General features: G+C 41.1%; 2 protein-coding genes across 2 annotated transcripts; both read left to right on the top strand.

Annotated features, from left to right (window-relative positions):
• The first annotated feature begins 1,856 nt into the window (after positions 1–1,856).
• LOC111394008 lies at positions 1,857–3,377 on the top strand. Its single transcript, XM_023019799.1, has 2 exons — positions 1,857–2,534; positions 2,580–3,377. Exons 1-2 carry the CDS (start codon positions 1,857–1,859, stop codon positions 3,375–3,377), a joined length of 1,476 nt encoding a protein of 491 aa, XP_022875567.1.
• A 10,562-nt stretch (positions 3,378–13,939) lies between these two features.
• Positions 13,940–16,171, top strand: LOC111394007. The gene is made up of 4 exons (XM_023019798.1): positions 13,940–14,087; positions 14,271–14,494; positions 14,541–14,590; positions 14,632–16,171. Exons 1-4 carry the CDS (start codon positions 13,940–13,942, stop codon positions 16,169–16,171), a joined length of 1,962 nt encoding a protein of 653 aa, XP_022875566.1.
• Positions 16,172–22,501: the final 6,330 nt, after the last annotated feature.

The raw sequence follows: 22,501 nt of genomic DNA, 5'->3' as shown, positions 1-22,501 counted from the left end.
AATGCAAAGCAAAATTACGCCCCAGAGGCCAAACGCCTCCCACTGACCAGTTATATCGTGGACAGTAGCTCCCGAAGAATCCATATATCACCCATCATCTTCACCCAAGAGGACTCCGAAGGGGTTCACTACCCCCATTGTGATGCACTTGTGGTAAGGGTCGTTGTGGCCCGAAATGTATTTAAGTGAATGCTAGTAGATAATGGCAGCTCCGTTAACATCCTGTTCAGGTCCATCTTTGACAAGATGATCCTGGACCACGAGCTGACGCCCACCACTACTTCTCTATATGGATTTACCGGAGATAGTATCACTCCGAGAGGAAAGATAACATTGGCGGTAGAGATGGGAGAGTCTCCCCAAACCATCATGAATTTCATAGAATTCCTTATTTTAGACAGTCGATCGGCCTACCATGAAGTCTTGGGTAGACCAGTCCTGAAGGAGTTGGGAGCAGTCACTTCCATCCACCACTTATGCATGAAGCTCCCAACTGAGAACAGGGTAATAACAATGAAAGGTGACCAAAGAGGATCCAGGGAGTGCTACTTGAGCTCCATCAGAAAGGTGGAGCCCCAAGACGTACATGTCATCTTGACTGATGTGGACATGGAAAACGTCCCAAGTGAGGCCCCTCTTGAACAGGAGGATGTTGACATGATCGACGTACCTCTCGAGCAGAAAGAACTCTCCATGATCGATGAGATCGATCCCCGTGTGATTGAGCACGAACCCCAAGCAACTCTGGTTGAGGAACTAGAAAGCTTCTCGGTCTACCCCCGCAACCACACGAAGGTGTTGAATGTGGGTGTAGGCCTGAACAACGACATGAAAGAAAAATCGAAAGACTTTCTCTGCAAGAACCTTGACGTCTTTTCTTGGAGGCATGAGGACATGGTGGGCATAGACCCCATGATTAGCTGCCACCACCTAAAAATAGATCCTAAGGTTGCCCCGTACCGACAAAAGAGAAGAGCTCTCAACCCAGAAAGATATGAGGCTCTCAAGGAAGAAGTAGAGAAGCTAATCGATAATGGCTTCATCAGAGAGGCCATCTACCCGAAGTGGGTCTCCAACTCGGTGCTAGTTAAAAAGCACAACGGTAAGTGGAGGGTATGCATTGACTTTACCAATCTCAACAAGGCATGCCCCAAAGACAGCTTCTCACTTCCGAGAATTGATCAATTGGTAGACTCTACCGCCGGGCATGAGCTCCTAAGCTTCATGGATACCTACTCTGACTACAACCAAATAACCATGTGCCCGTCCAATGAGGAGAACACCTCCTTTATCACTGACAGATGCCTTTACTGCTACAAGATGATGCCCTTTGGGTTGAAAAACGTCGGGGCCACCTATCAAAGGCTTGTCAACAAAATATTTGTAGACCTCATCAGTAAGACAATAGAAGTCTACGTTAACGATATGCTTGTGAAAAGCTTGAAGGCAGACGACCATGTGATGTACTTGGATAACACTTTCCAAATCCTCAGGAGGTGCAGGATGAAGCTCAACCTCCTCAAGTACGCTTTTGGCTTTGCCTCTGGCAAGTTCCTGGGGTACATGGTTAACTAAAGAGGAATTGAAGCCAACCCTGAAAAGATCAATGCCTTACTCAAGATGAGATCACCCTAAAAACCCAAGGAAGTCCAAAGCCTGATGGGACGGGTGGCAGCCCTTAGCCATTTTGTCTCTAAGGCTACCGATAAATGCCTCCCGTTCTTCAAGGTATTGAAAGCTGGGAAGAAATTCAAATGGAATGAGGAATGTGAAAAAGCCTTTCAGGGCTTGAAAAGGCATCTAGGGTAGGCCCCCTCCTCTCCAAGCCAAAGCCCCACGATATCCTTCAACTATACATGGCCGTCTCCAATGAGTCCATCAGTGTGGTCCAAACCAGAGAAGAAGGAACCACCCAACTTTTCGTATATTACACCAGCAAGGCGCTCTTATCTTCAAAAACTCGCTATCCCAATATGGTGAAGCTCGCCTTAGCTTTGATCACAACCTCTAGGAAGCTGAGGCCCTACTTCCAAGCACACAACATTCACGTTTTGACCAACTTTCCTTTGAGGCAAGTACTACAGAAGTCGGATGCCTCGGGAAGACTGCTGAAATGGGCAGTTAAGTTATGTGAATTCGACATTGTCTTTAAGATAAGGGTAGCCATCAAGGGCCGAGCCTTAGTTGATTTTGTAGCAGAGTTTACCAATGCACCCGAGATGGAAGAGGTTATGGAATCTGTTGAGCCCCCCACGCGGAACTTGTTCGTAGATGGCTCGGTTGGAGACATAGGTTTGGGAATAGGGGTAGTCCTTGTCAACCCAGAAGGTCACAAGCTGAACTTAGTCATGAGATTCGAATTTAAGGCCACAAACAATGCTGCTGAGTATAAGGCGCTCCTTGCAGGCCTCAGATTAGCCAAAGAAATGCAAGTAAGAAGGCTGCATATCAACAGTGACTCCCAGCTAGTTGTGAGCCAAGTGAACGGCAGTTTTTCAGCTAAAGATAAAACCATGGCCTCCTACTTGAAGATGGTGATGAACCTCCTCCCATTTTTTGAAAAATTCGAAAAAATGAAGATCTTTCGCCTCAAGAACGCACATGCAGATGCTCTCTCCAAACTCACGAGCAGCAGAGATTTTGAACTACTTGCTATAGTACCAATTGAGCACCTCCTCATGCCATCTATCGAGGCCTCTGAGTGGATGTGGGCTACAGGAACCCCTACCTGGATGCAACAAATCATAGCCTACCTAAAGGACCAAGTCCTGCCTACTGACAAATATGAGGCCTACAAGCTAAGAAGGAGGTCTACTCATTTCCTCTTTGTTGATGACGTGCTATACAAAGGAAGCTTCTACTCTCTACTTATTCGCTGTGTGGGGGGAGACGATGCCACTTACATTCTGAAGGAAATCCACAAAGGTGTTTGTGGCAATCATTCACGAAGAATAGCCTTGGCACAAAAGGTACTAAGGCAAGTGTACTATTGGCCCACCTTAAAAAAGGGTGCGAACTTCGTCATTGTGGCTATTAACTACTTCACGAAGTGGGTTGAGGTCGAACCACTAGCAAAAATCATGGAAGTAAACACCTCCAAGTTCTTTTGGAAGAATACTATATGCCGATTCGGAATTTTCCACTCTATAGTTTCAGACAATGGAAGGAAGTTCAACAATAAAAAGGTCAGGAACCTATGCGAAGAACTTGGAATCAAGAAGCACTTCTCAACATGTCATCATCCCCAAGCCAATGGCCAAGTTGAAGCTGTAAACAAGACGATCAAACATCTTCTCAAAAGGAAACTGGATGCATCAAAGGGAGCCTGGGTTGATGAGCTGCCTCAAGTTCTCTGGGCAATCCGAATTACCAATTGAACCCCCATGGGAGAGACTCCTTTCCTCATGGCATATGGAACTGAAGCCATGAGCCCAGTCGAGGTCGGCTTACCATCACCGCGTCGTCTGCACTTCAACAAAATATCTAATGGTGAGCTACGAAGGTTTAACCTTGACTTCATTGCTGAAAGAAGGGATAACTCCCAGCTGAGGCTCGCTGCTTACTAAAAGAAAATGACCAAATACTTCAATTCTAAGGTGAACAAAAGGTCCATACGAATTAATGACCTGGTCCTTAGGAGCGTCTTCCTCTCCTCCAAAGGACCTGGAGAAGGTACCATGGGCTCAAACTGGGAGGGCCCTTACAGAGTTAAAGAGGAACTCCGACTCGACACCTACAGAATCGAAGACATGGAGGGCAAGGCACAGCTTCGTTTATGGAACATTGAGCATCTCAGAATTTACTACCAATGAATGTACCACATCGCTGGAGGATTTTTCCCAGCTTATGTAACCGTTTCAGCTTCAATAAAATGTCATTAAATTTAGATAGAACTCTCGAAGCATAGGAGCCTCGGAGGAGAGGTCTAGACCTCCAACTCTGGGATCACCTTGCCTGGACTCTGAGGCTCACTCGACAAACCTTTCTTTAGCGAGGCTGAACGACAATGGGAGAAGCCTCTACATGGCTGCACCATCCACCATGTAGGGAAGTGTGAGAACCTTGGAGGAGAGGTCCAGACCCCCAGCTCTGGGGTCACTTTGCCTGAACTCTGAGGCTTACTCAACATGCCTTCCTTTGGCGAGGCTGAACGCTAATGTGAGAAGCCTCTACATGTCTGCACCATCCACCATGTAGGGAAGCATGGAAGCCTCAAAAGAGAGGTCCAGACCCCCAACTCTGGGATCACCTCGCTTGGACTCCAAGGCTCACTCCACGTGCCTTCCTTTGGTGAGGCGGAACACCAATGGGAGAAGCCTCTACATGGCCGAACCACCTACCATGTAGGGAAGCGTAGGAGCCTCGGAGGAGAGGTCCAGACCCCCAACTCTGGGGTCACTTTGTGTGGACTCCGAGGCTCACTCCACATGCCTTCCTTTGGCAAGGCTTAACGTCAATGGGAGAAGCCTCTACATGGCTGCACTATCCACCATGTAGGAAAGCGTGCGAGCCTTGGAGGAGAAGTCCAAATACCCAACTCTGGGGTCACTTCGGCTGAATGCCGAAGCTCACTCCACATGCCTCGACATGCATATCTCATCCACCATTTGAACTCAATGGAAAGATTGAGTCAAATAATCTACGTGCAATTTGGATATCGTGGTTTATCTCAAAGTGATGGAGCCTAAGTACAACCCATTAAGTCATAATTTATATGGCTTGATTGTTAGCGATGTCGAGTTCGAATTGTTAATTCAAACTTATGCTTGATTATTTACCGATCTGCATGCACTTGATAGTAAAAAGAAAGCAAAACTTTGTAAAACATGACATCATTAATATTGAGAACGTTACAACAGGTGGGCTCAAGACCAGTACATTGATAGAAACTAAAAAAGGAATCCTACACTAAGCTTCGGATGATGGAGGGAGCGCCTCTGCAGCAGGAGCTTCAGCAACTTGAGGGTCAGGCCCCTCTTCAGTCTTTTCAGCTGTTTTTTCCCCTACTGCTTCCTTGGCTGGGGTTTGAGGTACCTCATCCACAAACTCAAACTTAAGTTGAGACAGGTCGTAGCCTGGGTAAAGTTCCTCAACCCTCTCCATCACCTCAGCGTAGCCGAAGTTCCTCCAGTATGCGTTGAAGCTCCGGTACTCCTCGGTGTTGTGGAAATTGGCAATGAACTCTTTTACTGCCTCATTCCCCGCCACCTTGGCTGCCTCTCTCACCTTGGCTAGTTAATCAACATGCCATTTTATTTGGTCATTCAGAAAGTTGTATGCATCTTTGGCCCCAGCAAGCTCAAGGTTTGCTCTTTCCAGGGCCTCAACAGTGACCTTCTGATGATTATTTGACGTCTCCACCTTTTTAGTGAAGGAGGTCACCTCACACTGAGACTCATATGCCTTCTTCTTCAAGGCCTCTATTTGGGCCAAGGCAGATTCCAACTTGGTAGCGTCTTCAACTTTTTAAGCCTTAGTCTCTTCTGCCTCGGCCCTCAACCTCTTCAACTCCTCCTCAGCAGAGGCTAGCTTCTTTTCTGGGGACATGATCCTCGCTTGGAAGTCAATAAGGACCTCCCTACACTCCAAAGCGAGGCCAAATGTCCTCATGCTTTGGGTCACTGGGGCCCTTGAGAGGTCAACAGTGTTGCAGGACGAGGCGTGCAGCACCCACATATCAGTCCATAATTTGTAAAAACTGACTGCAGCACCCCAGACCTCTTCAGGAAGAGCCTCCAACAAAGCAGGGGCAAGCTGTTCTTCATACCCAGCTAGGAAGTTAGGAGGTTTTCCCTGGGTCTTTATGGGTTTCTGCCGCGTAACCTCTTCTTCTGCCTTTAATGCAGCCAACCTCGTTGTCTCTTCAGCCGCCTCCTCTCCTCAGCTTTTCGAATCATCTGTACCTTTACTGCATTCATGGCAGAGTCCATGAGCTTTGGTGGTCAGGAGTCCTTGTTGATTTGGGAAATGGAAGTCCCAAACTTTCCTGAAGAACTGGTGAGGTGGACCAACCTTCTCTTCTTCTGGGAGTCCTCAGGGGCTTTCTCTTTTCCCCAAGGCTCAATGTCTTTCTCTTTCCTTGGAGCCTCCTCCTTGACAGCCTGAGAGGTATTGACTTTGGAGAGGTGCTCCACCTTGCCTCTCACCTCTTTAGCCCCACTTGAACCGGGTTTCAGAGGCCGGGCCCCAATAGTAGTGGTGGCCTTCATTATAGTGTCCATGTCGGGGGTAGGGTACTCTCTCCTCCTGAACTTATCTGCAACACAAAGGAACAGATCAGAAGTTGACATCAATAAGAAAACTTTTCCATCACAAAGCACAGGCACTTCTTACCCTTGGAAGCCATAAGTCTGAAGTTAAGGAAATAACGGCTTCGATCGATGAGATGATCGAAGTGGCAAAACTTCAAAGGACGCTTGTAAATGTCCTCTATAATGTGAAACTCTACTTCCTGGAGCTGGTACCTCGTTCTCGAGTCTACAAAATGTAACAATAGTTAGCAAAAAACAAATTCCAGAAAGCTCAGCAGAATATAAAATAGCTTAGGCTGGGGGACTCACGAGCTTCATAGTATTGGGTTGGTAACGTGCAAGCCAAGGTTTTGTCCCCAACTACTGCCTGCTAGTTGCCCAGAACCACGACTTCTTCCACCCCTTGATGGAAGAAGGCAATCCTACCACAAAAGGGGCGTGCGATCCCTAAGGAGTAATGTAGTACCACCCCTTCGACTCATCTTTGCCCAAGATTTTGGGCTAGAAGAGGGTCTGGAAGACATGCAAAGGCATATCCTCCCCCATCGACACTTACTTCCACCAGAAGTAGGACCCCACCAACTCGCTCTACCCATTCGACAGAACCTGGATCGGCGACAACATAAAATTCCTTAGCACTGCCCTAAAGAAGGGATACAGAGGAAGACGCATACCCTCCTTAAACAAGTATTCACTGACAGCGACACATCCGAACCTCGGATAGCAAGCCCGTTCATCAACATCGGGGATTAATATTTCTATGTTATGAGGGACGCAATACCTTTCCCTTATCTCCCTAACCTCTTCTGGGTTATATTTGAAGGTATCCTGGATGCACCCCACTCCTCCTTGTAATTTACGGGCTCCTCGGTCATAGTTTACTGTTCGACCTTGGAGTCCTCCCTACAAACTGACCCCTCCCCAAACGATGCGACAGTGACTATCCCCTATCCAAAGTGGACTCCATATCAGAATAAATTTGGAAAATGAACGGAGATCACAAAACAAATTCTCGCAAGAAATACCTATGCAATCGACTAAGGACACTGAGGGATGTCGAAAAATGGAAACGAAGCGAATGTTCAATGCCTGAATACGATATTGTCAACAAACACAGAATTGCAGAGTTAGAAAGGTTACAAAATGGGAGTCTCCTACCTTTTATACAAGCTCAGGTCAAACACCTTCCATTAGATCAAGGCTCATCAAATCTGGGCCCTTCATTGCAGATTGAATCCGAGGCGTAGAATTCAAATCGTTTTCAAAATCAATGCCTCTGATCCAAGCATGCTTCCCATGCACCCCTCCAAATGCGTCTCTTTTTGGAAGCTCCAGCTGTAGCCATCATTGCACATTCAATGCAGCATCCGTACGTGCCTTAGAAGTCGAAACGGTTCGGCTGTCTTTTCTTGGTAACATGCACAAAACATCAAATCATTCGCACAAACATTGAAGACAATCATCTCTTCGCAAACCTCGGCATGTTCCATCCACTTCAGCACATCTTAGCAAGCCTTGGCATGTTCGATCCACTTCACAGCCTCGACTTCACATCTGCTTTTACGCAGTTCAGCACATCTTAGCAAACCTCGGCATGTTCGATCCACTTCACAGCCTCGGTCTCACATCTGCTTCTTCGTAGTTCAGCCCCATCTTAGCAAGCCTTGACATATTCAATCCACTTCTATGCAATTCAGAACATCTTGCACCTTAGCATGTTCGATTCACTTCACAGCCTCTGGTTTACATCTGCTTCTACGTAGTTCAGCACATCTTAGCAAGCCTCGACATGTTCGATCCACTTTACAGCCTCGGCTTCACATCTACTTCTACACAGTTCAGCACATCTTGCGCCTTAGCATGTTCGATCCACTTCACAGCCTCGGCTTCATATCTACTTCTTCGCAGTTCAGCCACATCTTCTCAAGCCTCGGCAGGTTTGGGACTTCATCACCTTCCCTAATCACAGCAACACCACCATTTTCAACTCCAACCATGATATAAATATCTATACTTGGACTTGGGGGTCTATTAGTTTGAGGTACAAAAATTTAAAAGTCCACGCATTACATAAATGACCATTCTTGGACTTGGGGGACTATTGTTACGTATTGACACTTGGCCAACCCACTGGGCCCATGGCCTACCTCTTCCGACCCACGTGACATCTTATCTGAGGTTCCGAGGCCCATCCAAGAGGTACTAATGCCGAAGTGACCTTCTAGCCGATGCCCTTCCTTCTGAGGCCCAATCTCCTCCCCAGGTCTTAAAGCTCTAAGCAACACCTCTCCCTAGAGATCCGATCTTACACAAAGATCCTTCCTGAGTGATTGATGGGACACTCATCATAGAGTGCAAGTGCTTTATCTTGTCACCATAGTGGCAGAGCCGCCAATTAATTAATATGTAGCAGGGTAGGAAGTCAAATGTGACACCTATAATTGGACATGCAAACTTACGAGATAAGGCCACGTGTACTCCCAACCAAGGGCCACGATCTAAGTAGTAATACTATAAATACTCCCCATGTATCTCTCACAAGCATAATGCAAAACTCAATACAATGAAAAAAACTTTACTCAACTCTCTCTTATTATATTGCAACACAATACGAGTTTACATATTTTTACATACACATTTATAAACATCGATTGATAATTATTGTACAATTGGACTACAAACATCTCGTCGGATTTCGAATGTTCTCATCCCCCGCCGTGGAGCTGTTCCCACACCCTTAATCTGTTCGTTTTAGACCATCCACGTGTCTTTGGGTGTTGGACTTTCATTTATGTGTGCTGGGGTGGGTCCGACATCTGTTGGTAACATTTTTTAGGGTCAACAATATGTATAGGCAAGCTGGGCAATCCGGCTTAGCATTGTGTTCTTTATGATTCATTCTAAAGATTCTTCCTGCCTTTCATTATTCCATCATCATCCAGTTCAGATGAATGCATTAATCTTTTTCTTTTCCCTCCTCTGGAAACTTGGTCTTTTCTTTCAGTAAAAACGTTCAAAATTTTTTAACATTTAAAGTTTCAGTTCTTTTATTTATTTTTATTTTTTATTTTTTAAGTTTAAAGATCTCAATTTTTTATCTTAACTGCAGAATTGGGGAGTGGCAAAGAGTTCTAAAATAATGCTATCTACGATTTTGAGCATTGGGGAAGAATCATCTTCGGGCATAATGTATCTTGAAAATCTCCTATTTTAGTTTTTCCAAGTCAAAGTTTTGCTTTTCTGATGGTGGTATGCTTGATGTGGATAACTTATAGTAAAAATGAATTTGTTGACTTTATTTTTCATTTTTCACGTGTTTTCTCTCTTCATTTTCTGTTAGTTTGTTAGGTGAGCTGTCACCTTTTTATTGGCTTTGTCTTCTATATAGTTGGGTCTGTAAGTATTATGCCCTAGGTCCAATCAACTTTGGACATAAATACTTTTATATATAATTAATGCAATAAAATGGCAGATCTATTATTTAATTAATAGATAATTAAATAAATAATAGAGTCCGTAGATTCAAATATTTGTAATTTGTTAATCACAAGGAGTTGTGATTGTGAGATACAAATTACATCTGATTGAATCTTAAATCATCCGTGGTCGTAAGTAATAACGAGATACGGATATCGTTATTACGGATAGACCATCACGTGTGGCATTTCTTACTTGTGAAGTAAGTAGCTGATCTCACAAGTTAAAGTGTGGTGACACTTAAATAAACACGTGGATGTTTGTTATAGAACAAAACATTGGAGACCCGTCGAGAGATTTCACATGGATAACTATCTGAGTGTCGGTGGTTAATCTCTAACGTTCGGTAGTGAAATTGGTCCTTTGACTTGAGGTCGTCATAGTACCTTATATGAGGACAGTCATACTTTGGCGGTGTTGGATGTTGCTCTGAAAAGGGCCGCTAATACGACATCGTTCGGGTACGTCAAGAATCGTATGAAGGTTGTGATTGATCAATAAAGGATTCGTCACTCTTAGATAGTAGGAGATTATGATCTGCGTTTCATTCAATTAAGTCAATGATGAAATCCTTGGCCAAGGTGTACTCATAAGTCGAAAAGGAGTTTTCGATTTATATTGACTTAATAGTGGAGTGAAAGATATGATCGATGATCGAGATTGCCACAACTCCATATCTCGTAATTGATCGGATCATATTGACGAAAGGATTATAGTTTCACGGTAAACGAACGAATTTGGTTTTGTCATACCACGTGACATTTCCCGTCACATGTATTGCCCTGACACATTGCTAGATGTCAATCAGGGACGGCGAATGTGAATTGATGATAAATTAAAAGGGTTTTAATTTATCAATTTTGATTAGATCAAAATAATATTTCACGTCGTTAGACATCGTGGTCGGGAACCTAATGGGTCACACACAAAAGAGAATTGGAAGATTGCAAATTGCCAATTGGTTAATTTAACAATCGTTGAATAAATTAATTAATTGGATTTGTTATTTATATTTTCGAATTAATTAATTGGATTAATTAATTCACGGACCGGGTTTAATTAATTGGATTAATTAATTATTGGACCGGACCGGGCAGAGCCTGTTTGGGTTTATATAAATACATAACTAGGGTTTGAGGTCCATTAAGGTTTTCATTATTCTTGCTAGCACAAGAGAAAACCCTAGAGGCTGCAATCATATTCTCTGTGTGGATCACCGTTGGAGGCTGGACAATTGGACAGCTGTGGTGGCGAATCAAAGTTGTGGAACAAAATCAAAAGCAAAATGATTGCAGATCTGGAAAAGGTACAATCTTATCACAATTTCTATCTAAACACAAAGGCGATTCTTGGTGGGAATCGAAAATTATTTTAAATTTCGCTGTGCATGTATAAGTAGATTCCCAACAGGGTCTGTAATTCATTTTACGGGTGAGATAATATAGAGAGAATTTGCAGATCTAGTTTTACTACACATCACTTGGCTTCTTCTTCAGCTTTGATCAGAATTGTTAATGAAGGAAACCATTTTCATGAGGATTTTGTTTTGCAAGATCAACTGTCCATTCATTTGCTTTTGCAAACCCTCTACTGCTCATCTTTACACTGCCGGGACATTGAAATTGGAAAATAACCTACACTTACGTACCTTCAACAAATTTTACTGTTTCTGATGCCACTGATAATAAGTTAACTGTGGAAACCACTAAGGTAAAAAATGTGAGTTTAAATGGAAAGCTTGATGCTGAGTATGTACCTAAGAGCTGTATTAAAAATCCCTCTGATGCCTCCAACGAGATTGATAAGAGAAAAGTTCAATGGAAGGACAACTTAGGGAAAGAACTTGCGGAGATCAAGGAGTTTGAATCCAGGTGCCTTCTCTCTCTCTGATGACTTTGACTTGCCAATTTGATGAGTTCCTGGAGTAGAATTGCACAAAATGAGTAGATTTTTTTTGTGAAGATGTTATTAGATTTTATTTCATTATTTGTGTTAAATTATAACTGAGGCCGATTCAGTAAAGATGTTGACTAGAATTTATAAGGTTTTTAGGTCACTTAAAAGTATTAATATTGTCAATATCAAAGTTGCAACACAAATGGGGTTGGGGCAATATCTGTTATTTGAATAAAGGCATATTCTCAGTCTTACAATTGAAGAAGATGGAGATTGAGGAAAGACATTTACTGTTCAAAAGTCAATAGTTTTGAGCATATGATTTTAATTAGCCTATCAATCAACCATTGCTTGCGACACCTCTCATTTTTGCGCCTGGATCTGTGTATCCATCTCCTTAATCTGCTGTGCTTGATCACTTTAGCCAGAATAAATTCAAGGGACTAGTGGAGATTTTTTATAGATGGCTACAAATGGACTACAATTATTGGTTTGATTTTTGAACTACTTACAAGCGCATCACACCGATGAATATTTTTCCTATAATCACTAAAAGCTTTTTCAAACGTTTATTGACCGCTTCAGTTTACCCACTAGTTTGAGGACGACAAATTGTTGTCAAGTTTTAAACATCCTCCAAACCATGTGCCAAAAATAACTCATCTTACAGACAATCTCATTCTCATAAATAACTTCATCTACATACCTCCTATCCAATTGAAAATTGAAGTAGACTATGATTACTTGACTTACTCTTATTAAACCAAGAAAGCTTATCAAAACATCGATTGTTTTTGCGTCTTCATTTGGAAGTTTTGTTTGGAAAAATATCTGATTCACAATCACAGAATAGAGACCCATTTCAAGGAATGCTATAGTTTCACTTAAAGCATTATTCAATACATCTGATGTAGGTCCTCGCCCTAAGCTCTCCATTTCTCAAAGGAGTGATGAGTTGGCTCCAGAGGTTCTATCCATACTCCCTCCAAAGATCCAAACTGCGACAACTACCTTTTACAAGTTCTTGACAAACCGTTGGCAGTCCTTTGTAGAGTCCAACGATGTGGTGGACATCTTCACCACCATAGTGATAGTACCATGGTCTCATGTAGTCTACATTCGTTGAAGTAACATTTAGGGTGCATTCGATTGCGTTATGGAAAATGTCACTTTTTCATCCAAATTCCCATTTTGGAGTGTTTGATTGCTATTTTTTTCATTGGAAGTATTTTCCAACTTTTGAAGATATGCCTAATTTTTCTTGTTATTAAGGAAAATATTTTCTTTGGTGGGAGTAAGTTTTTGTTTTTCTCAAAACAAAAAAAATATTTTTTTTTTAGGTGATTTTTTTCATGTCAATTAAATACTCTTAAAGGTGTCCAAATGGCAGGTAGTGCTGGCCCATTTCCCTTTAGTGAGGCTTGTAGAAGCCCCGTAGAAAATGACGAGTCTTGGACTGTTTTGTCTAGATAAAAAAAGGTGAAAAAGTTTGAATGGGCCACACTTATTTGTCTGATTCGTAATCATATAATAGAGACGGATTTCAAGGAATTCTATAGTTTTACTTAAAGCATTATTCAACACCGCTATCGCATAGTATTATGTACAATTGAGTTCTGATGCAGGAGGATCCGAGTCGAGTGATGCTGATTTGTCAGATAGTACGATGATGGCGTTGAGATACCATAAGATGGTGGATCGGTGCAAAGATGGAAAGTGAATCACCATTATTTCCTTAATTGGGGGAATTTGACGCGTCTTTGGTATTTGGCCATAACTTTGGCTATGGTTATCGGAATCGCTATTATGATCCCAATTCGGAAAGCTCTCTTCGACGTGCACGTCATGGCCACCCAGCTAAGCTCGGTGGACATCAATTTCGAGCCCAAAATCCACTGTTTTCCTTTTCAAAATTTAATTTTAAATTATTTTTTACTATTTATGGTAATATTTCGTTTCCTTTTTTCCATACGTTAGAAAACTCGAATTGAGCCAAATTTTTGGCAACTTACTTCTTTTGCTCAATATTTTATTTTGGTATAATTTTGGGATTTTGCCATTTTTGGTAATTTTCCCATAATTTCGTATTTCGCAGCTATTTAACCCGGCTTTTGGGTTAGTTTTCATCATTCTGCGTTATTAATAATATTGAGTTGAATTCAGAGTATTTTCTCTATTTTTTTGGGTGTTTTCTGTCGTTCTTTTCTTATGAATCATCTGCTACAACAAGCCAATAGGATAATCACTGTCCTACTCGGCGTCAGTTGGTATCAGAGCGTCAGCATCTTCTTGGGAGATAAATTCCATCAGTTAGAATGGTTGGTGGAAGTGGTCGTGGTCGTCGAGGACAGGTTCCGATTGAGGAAGTCCAACACCGTGATCGTAATATTCAGGATGTGACGATTGAAGATTTGCAGAGACAAGTTGCGGAGTTAACCCAACGTTTGGCGGAGCAGGAGTTCGGTAATCATGATGTAGAAGGTCACGATTCCGATACCAGTTTCTAAAACCCGTATCACCATCGTGCTCGAGTTTGGGAGCATCGTGGACGGGAGGATCGTCATGTGGATCTCGATTTCAGAGTGGATCTGCCCAAGTTTTCTGGTACGTTACAGGCTGAAGGATTTATTGATTGGTTGAATGAAGTGGAGCGGATTTTTGAATATAAGGAAGTTCTAGATCGTGTTAAAGTGAAACTGGTCGCCATCAAACTTAAAGGTAGGGCATCTACATGGTGGGAACAGTTAAAGCGTTCACGGGAGCGACAGGGGAAATCCAAAATTATTAACTGGGAGAAGATGAAGAAGAAGATGGCACTTCCTCCCTTTCGGCTATACTCAAACCTTGTTTTAGAGGCTTCATTCACTAAGGCAAGGTGCAAGATCAGTCAATGATTATACTGAAAAATTCTATCAGTTGGTGGCTCAAAATGATTTATCTGAGACGGAGGAGCAGATGGTAGCACGGTATTTGGGGGATTAAGGCAGCCCCTGCAGGATGTTCTCAGCCTTCATTCATTATGGACAGTTTCTGAGGTATATCAACGAGCACTTGCAGTAGAGAAACAGCAAAGTAGGAGGCCAGTGGTCAGAGGTAAAGGAAGTCAGCCAGTTCGCTCTCAAGAATCTCTTCCCGCTTATCAGCCACAGCGGGATAGTTCCAGCTCAAGTATTAAGTGTTTTAGGTGTGGTGAACAGGGGCATAGGGCGACTGATTGCAAGAAGCCTGCTGGTCAGAAGAATAAAAATCTTCTGATTGAGGAGGATATGATAGATGAGTTTAAGGAAGTTGGGGAACCCGTGTATGATGAGGGTGAAGATGAGGACGTACTATGTGGAGATGGTCAGGAGACCCTGGTCGTTCGAAAGAGCCTGCTAACTCCCAAGGGCAACTCAGGGGATGATTGGTTGAGGACCAACGTTTTCCACACAACCTGCACAGTTGCTGATAAAGTCTGTAAGCTAATAATTGATAGTGGCAGTTGTGAGAATGTAGTGTCTGAGGAGGCTATCGAGAAACTGCAACTAAAGATGGATTGTCATCCCAAACCATACAAGTTGTCTTGGCTGAATAAAGGCAGTGAGGTAACGGTAGAAAAACGATGCTTAGTGTCTTTCTCGATTGGAAAAAAATATTTTGATAATGCTTGGTGTGATGTGGTATCAATGGGTGCGTGTCATGTTTTGTTGGGACGACCTTGGCAGTATGATCGCAGTGTTATCCATGATGGGCGGAAGAATACTTATTCTCTTAGCATCAAAGGGAAGAGAATTGTTTTGGTGCCTCGCAGGGAAGGAAACACCCCTGCCCCGGTAGTTAAAAACCCCAATCTACTTTCGATGTCCAGGTTCTTGGTTGAGGTTGGGCGTGAAAAAATAGTTTATGCTTTAATGCCTCGTGAAAATAGTACAGCGAATGTGGATTCAGAATTTCCAGCAGAAGTACAGCAACTACTGATGGAGTTTTCTGACTTGATGCTGGAGGATCTTCCTCCAGGACTACCACTTATGAGGGACATTCAACATCAGATCGACCTCATTCCGGGATCGAGTCTACCAAACCGACCAGCATATCGCCTCAGCCCCAAGGAAGCTGAGGAGTTGCAGCGACAGGTGGTAGAATTATTGGAAAGGGTCTACATTCGTGAGAGTATGAGTCCTTGTACAGTTCCTGCTCTCCTAGTGTCGAAGAAAGATGGGTCATGGCGTATGTGTGTTGACAGTAGGGCAATTAACAGGATTACAGTGAAGTACATGTTTTCAATTCCCCGTCTGGACGACATGTTGGATCAATTGTCCGGTTCTAAGGTCTTCTCAAAAATTGACCTTAAAAGTGGATACCACCAGATCAGAATCAGACCTGGAGATGAGTGGAAGACCGCGCTCAAGACACAGCATGGGTTATACGAGTGGATGGTCATGCCCTTTGGACTATCCAACGCACCCAGCACTTTTATGATGTTTATGCATCAGGTTTTACGGCCTTTCATGGCGAAGTTTGTGGTAGTTTATTTTGATGACATCATCTTCGTGCTGTCTTTGATGTAATGAGGACGGAGCGCTTATTCATCAATCAGAATAAGTGTTCTTTCTTCACAACTTCTGTAACTTTTTTGGATTTCGTTGTGTCTATTGATGGTGTTCATGCAGATCAATCCAAAATTGAGGTAGTTTTGAATTGGCCGAAACTAAAAACTTTGCATGATGTCAGGAGTTTCCATGGATTGGCATCCTTCTATCGTCGATTCATCAGAAACTTTAGTACCTTGATTGCTTCTATCACAGAGTGCCTTAAAGGGCGTGATTTTCAGTAGACTGAGGAGGCAGAGGCTAGCTTTCAGTTGGCTAAGCAGAAGATGATGGAGGCCCCAGTCTTGGCACTTCTGAATTTTGAAAAGGTATTTGAGGTAAACTGTGATGCGTTTGGAGTTGGCATTGGTGGTGTTCTGAGTCAGGAGGGACGTCCAGTAGCCTTTTTTAGTGAGAAGCTATTGGGATCGAAGAAAAATTATTCCACTTATGACCTAGAGTTCTATGCCGTAGTTCAAACTCCGAAGCATTGGCACCATTTCCTGGTATAGAGGGAGTTCATCCTTGTTACTAATCATGAGGCTTTGAAGTACATCAATGGTCAGCACAAGCTGAGTAGGCGACATGCAAAGTGGGTGGCGTACCTGCAAGAGTTTACTTTCACACTCAGGCATCGAGCAGGGAGTTTGAATCAAGTAACAGATGCATTAAGCCGTCGCACATTACTCCTCACCACCATGAGCACCAAGATTGTCGGATTTGAGGTATTTCCTGATATGTATGCTGCGGATCCTTCATTTTGGGAAGATAATTCGGGAGCTAACTGATAATCATCGACATGATTTTGTTTTATATAATGGTTACCTGTTTCATGGATTGCAGTTATGCATTCCAGATTGTTCACTAAGGCAGCAGATTATTAGTGAACTTCATAACGAAGGACATTTTGGGCGAGACAAGACATTGGCATTGGTCTCTTCTGATTATTACTGGCCCAAGTTGAGCAGTGATGTGGCGCATTATGTGGAGCGGTGTTATGTATGTCAGCGGTCTAAAGGGGCTCTTAGTAATGTTGGATTGTACACACCATTACCCATACCTGAAGCTCCTTGGTTTGACGTCAGTATGGATTTTATCTTGGGCTTACCTCGTACACAGCGGGCGATGGATTCCATTCTTGTTGTGGTTGACAGATTTTCAAAGAAGGCTCATTTTGTGGCTTGCCGAAAGACAATGGATGCTACTCGAATTGCTCATCTTTATTTCAGAGAGATTGTGCGTTTACATGGTGTTCCACAGTCAATTACTTCGAATTGTGACACTAAGTTTATGAGTCATTTCTGGAGGAGTCTGTGGGAGAAACTTGGAACGAAATTGAACTTTAACAGCGCATACCATCCCCAAACAGATGGTCAAACTGAGGTGGTGAATCGGAGTTTGGGAAATCTTTTGAGAAGCTTAGCCGGGACTAAACCGAAGCAGTGGGATTTGGCATTACCTCAAGCAGAGTTTGCTTATAACCGGTCTAGGAATAGAACCACTGGACTGAGTCCTTTTGAAATTGTCTATGGTCGAAACCCATCCGGAGTACTTGATTTGGCTCCAATTCCACGTGTGGGTCGCTTCAATAACAAAGCTGATGAGATGGCTGAACATCTTCGAGGTATCCATGAGCAGGTGAAGCTATCCATACAGGAAAGTAATACTAAGTACAAAGTTCAGGCAGATAGTCATCGATGCCAGGTGTTGTTTGATGTTCGTGATTTTGTTTGGGCAGTATTAACTCGTGATCGTTTTTCAGCTGCGGAATACAATAAGATAAAGGAGCGGAAGATTGGACCTTGTGAAGTGCTGCAGAAGATCAATGATAATGCTTACAGATTGCGCCTCCCAAGCCATTTGATGACCTCTGACGTCTTCAATGTAAAACACCTAAGCCCTTGTTTTATGGAGTCCGATGAAGTTACTGTGAACTCGAGGGCGAGTTCTTTCCAACCCGGGGCGACTGATGCAGGAGGATCCTAGTCGAGTGATGCTCATTTGTCAGATAGCACGATGATGGCGCTGAGATACCATGAGATGGCGGATCGACGCAAAGATGGAAAGTGAATCAACATTATTTCCTTAATTGGGGGAATTTGACGCGTCTTTGGTAATTTGGCCATAACTTTGGCTACGGTTATCGGAATCGCTATTATGACCCCAATTCGGAAAGCTCTCTTCGGCGCGCATGTTGTGGCCACCTAACTAAGCTTGGTGGACATCAATTTCGAGCCCAAAATCCACTATTTTCCTTTTCAAAATTCAATTTTAAGTTATTTTTTACTATTTATGGTAATATTTCGTTTCCTTTTTTCCATACGTTAGAAAACTCGAATTGAGTCAAATTTTTGGCAACTTACTTCTTTTGCTCAATATTTTATTTTGGTATAATTTTGGGATTTTGCCATTTTTGGTAATTTTTCCATAATTTCGTATTTCGCAGCTATTTAACTCGACTTGTGGGTTAGTTTTCATCATTCTGCATTATTAATAATATTGAGTTGAATTCAGAGTATTTTCTCTGTTTTTTATGGGCGTTTTCTGTTGTTCTTTTCTTGCGAATCATCTGCTACAATAAGTCAATAAGATAATTACTATCCTACTCGGCGTCAAGTTCACTTAAAGTTAAATTCTTTGATATTTATACCTTGTACTAGCAAAACTAAGCTCAAAAAATGATGTAAGACTTTATACTTGATTTCTTAAACACGAAAATGACAATTGTTGGAAACAAAATTCCAACATATGGGGCCATACATGTTTCTATATTAAAATGTGTGGTGCTATTTTAAAGTAATTTAGTCCGTAAAGTGATCTACTAAGTTTAATTTTGGACTAATGGGTATTAAAAGTTATGGGAATAAAGTGTAGAGATCGGAAGAAGTGATTTTGAATTGATGATGAGCTCATTTGAAATAACACCAAAATTGATAACTGTCACTTGTAGTTATTTAATATGGGTCACGGTTCCCAATTGAACGTGAATTTTTACAGTTCTCCGCATCTTCATCAATAGAGAAGAAAATTGAAGATCACGTAACAATTGGAAGATCAAAATCGAATCAAAGCACTGAAATCCATGGATCAAGGTACGCTTCTGCTTTAATCTTCTCTTTGATTTCAACATGGAGCATTTATGAAAATTTTGTGAAAAGATTTGATGAATTTTGGTTCCTTTCAATTTCCTACAACAATTTCTGCAACAATCATATCTTCTACTAAATCAAACGTGGAGGAGGAAAGGGAAAAGTCATTTTTGCATATAGATCTGTTTGTGCCTCTTTAGAAAGAGACAGGACTCTTCCTCAATTTCTTTTTAGAAAGACAACTTCTCCATATCTAATATCGATCTTCAATTTCTTTTAATTTTTCATTTTTTTCTGAAAATTGTTCCCGTAACTGACTCCATCAATAATTACACCACATACTTAACAATGAAAGTGTAACCAGAATGTAAAATATTTGACATTGTTAACTCCACAATCTGCATAAATAACTTCTCCCTCGTAAGAGTAAAAGTTTTGTGATTTTCGGCATTCCCAGGCAATGTGGCAATTTCCGTAGCACTTCTAATATTTTTTGGAGCTAAAATTGGTGGAGGTCTCTTCTTCAGAAATAGCTGCATTTCATTTTTCATTTTGAGCATTAAGTAGTAGAGGAATTTGCAAGATTAGAAGAAACATGTCCTCTGTTGAAATAGCTCTCCTCATTAAAGAACGTCTAGAAGCTTCCTTTTGTCGTCTTTTTACCTTCATTGTCACTTTACAAACTAAACACCACTAAGGTAGAAGTTCGACAACTCTACGTCTTTCAGGCTTTAAACTGCCAAGACAGTGCTGTTTTGTTTACTCTTTGGGTTCTTGAAAGCCACATTTAATTATAAGATGATAATACTATAAGTGTTATGCCCAAAGTCCAATTAACTTTGAACATAAGCACTTTTAAAATATGATTAATGCAATTTTATGGTAGATCTATTATTTAATTAATATTCAATTAAATTAACTAATAGAGTCCGTGAATTTAAATCTTGATAATTTTTTAATCACAGAGAGTTGTGATTGTGAAATACAAATTACATATGATTGAATCTTAAATCATACGTGGTTGTAAGTAATAAAGAGATATGAATATCATTATTATGGATAGATCATCACGTGTGGCATTTCTTACTTTTAAAGTAAGTAGATCTCACGAGCTAAAGAAACTTAAATGAATATGTAGATATTTTGTTATAAAACAAAATATTGGAGAACCGCTGGGATATTTCACCTGAATAATTATCTGAGTGTCAGTGGTTAATCTCTAACGTTTGGTAGTAAAATTGATCTTTTGACTTGAGGTCATCGTAATGCCTTACATGACGACGGTTATAATTTGGTGATATTGGATGTTGTTCTACCAAGGATCTCTAATACAGCATCGTTCGAGTATGTCAAAAATCATATTAAGGTTGTTAATAATCAATAGAGGATTCGTAAGCGATTATGATCTACATTTCATTCAATTAAGTTGATAACGAAATCCTTGGTCAAGATGTACTCAAAAGTCAAAGACGACAAATGTGAATTAGTGATAAATTAATAATGGATATTTTAATTTATTAATTTTGATTAGATCAAAAGAATAATTCACGTCGTTAGGTATCGTGACTGTGAACCTAATGACTCACATACAAAAAGAGAACTTGAAGAATGAGATTTACCAATTAATTTGATTGACAAGTGTTGGATGATTAATTAATTGAGTTGCTTATTAATAGGCTCGAACTGAATTAATTAATTCATAGACCATATTTAATTAATTGAATTAATTAAAATTGGACAGTGTTAAGTTTAAGAGAGACGAGCCACGTCATTTGGATTTATATAAATAAGCTGTTAGAGTTTGAAAATTGTAAAGAGAAATTTCATATTATTGCTAGCACAAGAAAAGTAAAAACCCTAGTTCTCTCAATCTTGTTCCCAATATGAATTTCCATTAGAAGTTGGACAATTGGATAGCTGTGAATTACATATCGTGATTGTTGGAGTTCAAGAAAAGCAAAGGAATTTACATAATTCGACAAAGGTATAATTTCTATCATAGTTTCCATCTAAAAACAAAGTAAATCCTTGATAAGAATTGAAATTTTGTTTAAATTTCGCGATGCATGATTGAGTAAATTCCCAACAAAAACTCCATTGCAAATTCATCCACTGAGAGCTCTCTTTGGTTGATAGTGTGGATCTTGGAAAAAGTGTCTTGACAATAAGTTTCTGTGAAGAATCTTCTCTTGATTTCTCTCGTCTTTTACCAAGACTAGATTGGATTTCTTCCTCACAAGCTCTCTGTTTCTTGACTATTTTCACGACAGATTAACATATTTTCTCAATTAGTGATGGAAAACATCACTTTGTACAATCATCTAGCACATATTTTGCAGCTGAATCTCATCAACAGTTTATTACCAATCAATAATGATTAGGTTGCACCTTTCGTTCAAAGCTTATGTTATGATCGGTTTCAACCATCTCAACTAAAAACTAATTGATTTTCATATGAGATGGTTGAAACCCAATCCTAACAAAGTGGAGCCAAGATAAGGGGTTTGAGTCACAATAGAGTCATGTTAAGGAATCACCAATTGGTTTTCGGACGAGATAGTTGAAACCCATGTCTGCATTTTGTTAATGTTTGAACTATGGTTTTTGTGAGCCCGATTAGAAGGAAGAGATTCTTCAACAACTTCCAAGTTTGAGGCATGATAGAAAGGATTATTGATGCGAACTCCGTAGCAATGGAAACTACGAAACCCACAACGAGATTGATGCGGAACCCACGAACGTCAATACTAACCCGATTTTGGATCATGAACTCCAAGAATTGAATCAAGAAACCCTGGATTAGCGAAGAACCTAAAACCCTTTGATTACAATTAAAAGAACCCACAATCCGATTGATTAGAACGCCACAAGAAGTTGAATATTGATAAGTTCCAAGATTGTTCAAGAAGAACAAGAAATTGAAAGAACAATTCTCTCTCTATAATATTAAGCAAAAGTCAAAAGTTCTTACAATAAAATATATTCTCCTATTTATGTTAATCCTCAAATAGAAGTCAAAAGGAAATATAATTTTAATAATCTAACAAAATCCCTAAAATATTCGTCCAATATGGTAGGAGTCTGATTAAAAATGAAATTCTAGTAAAATAAGGAAAAATGTGGAAAAAAGAAAAATCGCGTCCAGAAATGAACCATGCTGTCGCATGGTTATAACCCGTGCTGCCGCATGGTAATAAAATTTCGGCCATTGAATTCTCGG

The sequence above is a fragment of the Olea europaea genome, chromosome 4 (genome assembly GCF_002742605.1).
Source record: "Olea europaea var. sylvestris chromosome 4, O_europaea_v1, whole genome shotgun sequence".
NCBI classification, from domain to species: Eukaryota; Viridiplantae; Streptophyta; class Magnoliopsida; order Lamiales; family Oleaceae; genus Olea; species Olea europaea.
This window is presented reverse-complemented; position numbering and strand designations above follow the sequence as displayed.

What these genes read in the sequence shown, in the direction of transcription:
- LOC111394008 (XM_023019799.1), top strand. Translation starts at nt 1,857, where the DNA reads ATGGCCGTCTCCAATGAGTCCATCAGTGTGGTCCAAACCAGAGAAGAA. An exon ending in TGGCCTCCTACTTGAAGATG is followed by an intron (nt 2,535 to 2,579) that starts GTGATGAACCTC and finishes GAAAAAATGAAG; the next exon opens with ATCTTTCGCCTCAAGAACGC.
- LOC111394007 (XM_023019798.1), top strand. Translation starts at nt 13,940, where the DNA reads ATGGTTGGTGGAAGTGGTCGTGGTCGTCGAGGACAGGTTCCGATTGAG. An exon ending in TTTGGCGGAGCAGGAGTTCG is followed by an intron (nt 14,088 to 14,270) that starts GTAATCATGATG and finishes GGTTGAATGAAG; the next exon opens with TGGAGCGGATTTTTGAATAT. An exon ending in GAGGAGCAGATGGTAGCACG is followed by an intron (nt 14,591 to 14,631) that starts GTATTTGGGGGA and finishes GGATGTTCTCAG; the next exon opens with CCTTCATTCATTATGGACAG.